The sequence below is a fragment of the Abramis brama genome (assembly GCF_963993115.1).
Source record: "Abramis brama genome assembly, chromosome: 11".
In the NCBI taxonomy this organism is placed as follows: Eukaryota; Metazoa; Chordata; class Actinopteri; order Cypriniformes; family Leuciscidae; genus Abramis; species Abramis brama.
Genome location: NC_139973.1, coordinates 1440001 through 1447500, shown reverse-complemented (window position 1 = coordinate 1447500; position 7500 = coordinate 1440001). Strand labels below are relative to the sequence as shown.

Here is a 7500-nt window from a genome sequence, read left to right as displayed (position 1 = left end):
CACACACACACACACACACAATGCAGTCGTACACTTTGTGCCTGTAAATGAGGTTAATCAATCGGTTCACTAGTCAATGGATGGATGATAATGAGTCACTGTACAGCGAGCGGCCGACACAATATTCCCTTCTGTTTGTAATTATGCGCGTGTGTGTGTGTGTATGCGTGTGTGTGTGTGTGTGTGTGTGTAAATGTCTGCCTGATTTGAGATCACTTCATCGAAGACAAGCACCAAAGAAAACCCTCTAATTATGAAGCCGGTGAAAGTGAGTGTACCAAATGTCCCAATCTTTGCATCAGATCAAGCAACATCATCTCCCACGACTGACCAATCAGAGCCACCGAACGAATGCAGCCGGAATTCTATTGGTGGAATCAGACACTAGTAACAGATCAGGAGCAACACGGCAACAGGGCAAAAGTGGAGATCAATGCCACATCGACAACACACACACATACACACACACACACTCACACGTACTCACACTCAAACACTCACTCACTCATTCACACACACACACACACACGCTGCTCTGTTGAATATGTGTGATTTGTGTGCCGTAAGTGTAAGTAATTCAGCAAAGTTGATGAGAGGTGTGTGTGTGCATAATGCATCCACACATACAACTTGCTCGTTTGATCTTATTTTCACGAGTTCACACTTACAAATAATCAGAGACAGTCGAGTAGTGGAATGTCGAATGTGTGTGTGTGTGTGTGTGTGTGTGTATGCCTCCACTCACTGATCGATTGGGTAGACATGTTGATTACTGATGGCTGACAGCTGGCTGGAGTGACGTCAAGTCAAGTTTATTTATATAGCGCTTTTCACAATACAGATTGTATCAAAGCAGCTTCACAGTATTAAATTAAAATAATACATCAATGCTTGTTTCTAGTGGAAAACGTCCACGTTTGGTAATGCTGATCAATAGTATCGTTGATTGATTAATTAAATTAAATATCCCCAAATATCCCCACTGAGCAAGCCAAAGGCAACAGTGGCAAGGAACCGAAAAACTCCATCAGGTGACCTAATGGAGGAAAACCTTGGGAGAACCCAGGCTCAGTCGGGGGCCAGTTCTCCTCTGGCGTTTATGAACTAGAGGTCGGATTTAACTATAAGATTAAAAGTATTATATGAATGCCTGGCTGAAGAGATGCGTCTTTAATCTAGTTTTAAACTGGGAGAGCGAGTCTGAGCAACGAACAGTATCAGGAAGACTATTCCAGAGTTTTGGAGCTAAATGTGAAAATGCTCTCCCTCCTTTGGTGGATCTGGATATCCTAGGTATGACCAGAAGCCTGATGATGCCACGTGATGATTGGATAGATAATTTGAGCGTGTTTCTCCTGAACTTTGTTCATAAAACATCATTTAACATTTGCATACGAGTGTGTGTTGAGATGAGTCTCTCTCTCTTCATCTGAGGTCAGTCTGTGACCTTCAGTCGCGCACAGATGGAGCTTACAGCAGATCTGAGCCTCTCTGGAGGAAATCACTTGTTTTTGCCACAATGTGTGTGTGTGTGTGTGTATGAGTGTGAGAGTGTGCGTGTGTGTGTGTGTGGGTGTGTGTGTTTGTGTGTGTGTGTGTGTGTGTGTGTGTGAGTGAATCTGTGTGTGTGTGCGTCTGTGTGTGTGTCTGTGTGTGTGTGAGTGAGTGAGTGAGTGAGTGAGTCTGTGTGTGTATGAGTGTGAGAGTGTGTGTGTGCGTCTGTGTGTGTGTCTGTTTTTGTCCGTTTCTGTGTGTGTGTGCGTCTGTTTTTGTCCGTTTGTGTGTGTGTGTGTGTGTGTTTTTGTTCGTTTCTGTGTGTGTGAGTGTGTGTGTGCGTCTGTTTTTGTCCGTGTCTGTGTGTTTTTGTGTGTGTGTGTGTCTGTTTTTGTCCGTTTCTCTGTGTGTGTGTGTGTGTGTGTGTGTGTGTGTGCGTGCGTCTGTTTTTGTCCGTTTCTCTGTGTGTGCGTGTGTGTGCGTCTGTTTTTGTCCGTTTGAGTGTGTGTGTGTGTGTGTGTGTGCACGTCTGTTTTTGTCCGTTTGAGTGTGTGTGTGTGTGTGTGTGTGTGTGTGTGTGCACGTCTGTTTTTGTCCGTTTCTGTTTGTGTGTGTGAATGTGTGTGTGTGTGTGTGTGTTTGCACAACCCTTCAGTGTCAGACTGTGAAGTGTCTGAAGGCCTGTGTGTGTGTTTGCGGTGTGTGTTTATGCTCTTAATCATCCAGTGCTGAAGAAAAAGAGATTTCAGGGTATTTTCTGGTGATTTTTCAGCTTCTGTGAGTCTGTTGGACTTTGGTGATGATAAAGCACATGTGGTTTCCTGTTTTCTGCACGTTGCATTTTTCATCTCCTTATTTCTTGCAGAGACAATGACGTCTCGCAATCGCATGGCGATGTAATGCTTGTGTGAGAGATTCACCAGAACATGCACGGAAAACCTGATTCAAACCGGGAAATAAAACAAATGTTTTAAGATTCTCATAAATTAAAAAATGTTAGGGAATACCAGGACCACACACTCTCACACACACGCACACACATTGACACACACAAACTCACAAACACACTCTCACACACATGCACACACACACTCAAACACACACTCACACTCTCACACACATGCATACACACTCACACACACACACACTCACACTCTCTCACACACACACACTCTCACACATGCACACACACTCTCACACACATGCACACACACTCACACGCACACACATTGACACACACACTGTTGCACACACACACACCCTCTTACACACACACGTTTAAATCTGCTTTGAAACAATCTGTATTGTAAAAAGCGCTATATAAATAAAGGTGACTTTACTTGACGCACACACATACACACCCTCACACACACACAAACACACATTCTAACACACGCGGGCGCTGGGTTCAGCGTTCTGGTGTAGTGTCCTGCGGTGAGCATTAACCTGATGACCATCTGCAGTTCCTCTGAGACACAGAGACAGACGACGCTTTCATCATCGTTCTCCAGGGTAACGTGTGTTAAAAGCATTTCTGTGTTGTTTCTCTCTCTCTCACACACACACACACACACACACACACACACTCTCTCTCTCTCTGTGTCTTATACAAGGGAAGTTCACTGGAGATCGGTTCACATGCCACAAATATCACAGTTTAGAGTCAGTGCTGGGAACTGAAGGAAGTGATGTCATGTTTGAGGCTGAGAAGTTCTGAAGTGAAGATGATAATACATTGTCATTGACAGATAATAATACATTATTGCTGATTACAGATTACTGATTACTGTTGTGAAAAATACTTTCTGTAGAAGCTGCATTTCAGATCCTGTCTACTGTATTTATTTTTTGCACTCTTTCAGACTCTATTTATTGATGTCGAAGTTTTGTATGCAAAAAGGGAGTGAAATTGCAGACATTACAGTATTTAAAAAGTGTTAAATATAGGAATGCACAAAATATATCGGCCACCATATCGGTATCGGCCGATATATGTTCATTTTTAAAGTTGTCGTTATCGGCCTGATAAGAAGATTTGTCCGATATATTAAAGCGGATAAATAATGGATTATCTCCTTCAGCTGAGACACTTCAGATGTGCACTGTTCAACATGATGGTTTAAAATTGCTTGAATAAAATCATAATAACAACATTATAATTGTGTGTTTGGGACATGGATTTTAATGCTGAGACTTTTGTTTTTGTAATCAGGCTCTCAGGCCACATCCACACGAAGCCAGAGCTTTCCCTATCCGATTTTTTTTTTCTCCCGTTCAAACACGGCGGCGTCTCAAGAAATATCTGCGTACACACGAAACCACTGAAACCGACTCAAAACGATGTAGTGTACATGCCAGACCAGTATGTGGCGCTGTAATTCTGCCACAGACATACACTAAAAATGGAGAAGAAGACTTAAAGCATGCGCATAAACCTTGCGCGCTGTATACAACAATAATATTAGGCACAGTAGCTTCTTTTTTTCTTTTCTTTTTTTATCAAGAACTTAGTTGAACAATATGAAAAACCATAAATGGCCTGGTGCAAAATATGAGTCACGATATTCGATAGTTAGCGGACGCGTAAAGCTTGCCACAAAGAACCGGCAAAAGTAATCATTATGAATGTGTCAAATATAGCAAGGAGACATTTTAATTGTTTATTAATAAACTAGTTTTTTCTGTGTCAGTCTCGGCTAAAGATGTTGACGATGCTGACACGTCATCTTCGCTGTATTGTGAACGTGCCTATAGAGAGAAATGCACATTTCATACGGATTACACAAGAGAGTTGTCTGTTTCTTTTCGTTTTGAATTGTTTTGTTTAAAAGTAGACATTTCAAGCTTTCTATAGATACATTTCTGAGTTTCGGTTCATTTATGAGACAAGCTCAGTTCACGAGCAATGCAAGTTATATCGCGCCGGTGCCTCCATGTCCTGATTAAATTGTCTGCTATATTTGCTTCTTATTTATTAAATCCAGTCAATTGGTTGATGAAACACTGATTAAAATTAAGATACAATTTATACAAAACGAAATTCACTTTAAAGAAAGGTTTTATACAAAACAAAACTTAATGTGGTCAAAATTAGCCTATGTCTCCCGATATATTGCGCATCTTATGATTACTCATGCTGTTCACTTTTCATATAATCAACATAGATCAAATAAAAAAAAAAAAATATTATTCACACATAAATATGAAACTAAATACATTTTCTTTAATGGCTACAACACGTAGGCCTACAGTACAGAGAAATTTAATGTCAGAGTGGAATTTGAGCGAACGCCGTTTTACCGGTGATCATGAGAGGCAGCTGGGTGCACCGTTTTTTGAATAATAATCAAATAATTCCCAGCGATCGTCGAATATTATTTTTTCTTGAAACGCCCATCCCTACAAAATGTCTTAATCAGACAACAGACAAGCATCATAGCATAAGAAAGAAAATATAAATAGGCCTAAATTAAAAAAAAAAAGAAATAAAAATACATTCAAGTAGGCCTAAATAATAAATAAAGAAATTAAAGAGGCTCAGTAGCTTCTGCAGCACGAACACAAGCATGTAGTCGGCAATTGTTGCTGTGACTTAGCGGTGTCTGACTAGTTGACACTTGGTGTGATGACATCATCGTTTCACAAAATGTACGGATTGGCCGTACACACGAAAACGCAAGGGCGGCGTTTTCAGATTTATCCACCTTGGGACCCGGTTTCAAAAAATAGCGGTTTCAGTCTCCGAAAACGCCGGATCCGTGTGGACGAAACGCTAATACGATAAAAAATTTATACGTATACAGCGAAACGCGTCTCCGTCTGGATGGGCCCTCAGAAATTACATAAAAATCTGGATTTAGATTTATTGGCAATATATCGGTTATCGACTTTCAAATACAAAGAATTATCGGTTATCAGTTTCGGCCAAAATTTTCATATCGGTGTACCCCTAATAAAAGCATCCGCCAAATAAATAATCATAAATGTATTATGTGATTATTTCCATTATATAAGCATGCTATTATTGCTAATATATATACACTCACCTAAAGGATTATTAGGAACACCATACTAATACTGTGTTTGACCCCCTTTCGCCTTCAGAACTTTTTCCTATTTGTAGTGGAGATGAGTGGTACCCGGTGGGGTCTTCTGCTGTTGTAGCCCATCCGCCTCAAGGTTGTGCGTGTTGTGACTTCACAAATGCTTTGCTGCATACCTCGGTTGTAACGAGTGGTTATTTCAGTCAAAGTTGCTCTTCTATCAGCTTGAATCAGTCGGCCCATTCTCCTCTGACCTCTAGCATCAACAAGGCATTTTCGCCCACAGGACTGCCGCATAGTGGATGTTTATCCCTTTTCACACCATTCTTTGTAAACCTTAGAAATGGTTGTGCGTGAAAATCCCAGTAACTGAGCAGATTGTGAAATACTCAGACCGGCCCGTCTGGCACCAACACCCATGCCATGCTCAAAATTGCTTAAATCACCTTTCTTTCCCATTCTGACATTCAGTTTGGAGTTCAGGAGATTGTCTTGACCAGGACCACACCCTTAAATGCATTGAAGCAACTGCCATGTGATTGGTTGATTAGATAATTGCATTAATGAGAAATTGAACAGGTGTTCCTAATAATCCTTTAGGTGAGTGTTTATATATTGGGTGTTTGTGTGTTCCAGATCATGTCACTCGCCCCCGTCCTCTCGTCTCGCTCCAGTGGTGTGTGTGTGCAACGGTCCTCCTGAGGAGAATCATGCTGTCGGGCAGCTGGCGCCGGGGAACCATCATGGCGTCTGCGAGCGGGTCGGGTCCCGGGTCGAGACTGGGCAACACTGTGATTCTGGAAGCCCAGTATGATTATTCGTACCGCGGCGCCGACGGGCGTCTGGTCTCGATCCACGAGGGCGAGCGATTCCTGCTCCTGAAGAAGACGAACGCGGACTGGTGGCAGGCCCGGAGGATCGGCGCGGGCGTGAAGGTCAAACCCGTGTATGTGCCGGCGACGTACGTCATTGAGCTTCCCGTGAGCTCGTTCCGCCCCTCGATGGCCAGCAGCCAATCAGACAGTCTCAAGATGATTCCACGAGGGTCCCTCACGCCCTGCATGCAGACGCACTGCTCAGGTATTTATTTGATCAAAAATACAGTAAAAATTGTGAAATATTATTGAATTTAATTGAACTGTTCTCTATGTGTATATATAGTAAAGTGTAATTTATTCCTGTGATCAAAGCTGAATTTTCAGCATCATTACTCCAGTCTTCAGTGTCACGTGATCCTTCAGAAATCATTCTAATATGATGATTTGATGCTCAAGAAACATTTATGATTATTATCAGTTGTGCTGCGAAATATTTTAGTCGAAACTGTGATGTATTTTATTTTTAAGGATTCTTTGATGAATAAAAAGTTCTACAGAACAGTATTTATTTGAAATAGGATCTTCTGTAACATTATCGATTTAATACATTCCTGCTGAATTACAGTATTCATTTCTAATGAACTAACTAAATATAAAATGTTCATCTATGCTTTGGCAAAATAAATATGGAAATTAAAACGTAGATGCCTTCCTGCAGCTCAAACAAACAGTAGAGCGTCGGTGCATGCAACGCCAAGGTCATGGGTTCGATTCCCAGGGAAATGGAGTATATGGAGAAATATGGAGATGAAAATTAAATATATTTGATATAAAATTTAAATATATATGAAATATATTTAATGATTTAAAAGTAAATATCAGTGTTCAGATATTTACTGTATAAATATAATATAAAATATATTTAAATTAGAGCTGTCAAATTGATTATTTGCGATTAAACGCATCTAACATAAATGTTATGAAATGTTTAAACGTTTAAACATTTAAACAAAAATATATATATATATATATACATATTTATATATATGTACACACATATTATATAAACACAAATAAAAGTTTGTTTATATATGTGTGTGTGTATATTTATATATATATGTGTGTGTATATATGAAGAGTTCAGA

General features: G+C 40.4%; 1 protein-coding gene across 2 annotated transcripts in view; it reads left to right on the top strand.

Annotated features, from left to right (window-relative positions):
- The window catches only part of arhgap9 (Rho GTPase activating protein 9), a 57506-nt gene that overhangs the window by 7346 nt on the left and 42660 nt on the right, over positions 1–7500 (top strand). For both annotated transcript variants that reach the window (XM_084128522.1, XM_084128521.1), the window contains exon 2: positions 6174–6617. In XM_084128522.1, coding sequence (XP_083984648.1) covers positions 6248–6617 — 370 coding nt within the window. In that variant the 5' untranslated portion in view covers positions 6174–6247. The remainder of the gene's footprint in view (positions 1–6173; positions 6618–7500) is intronic.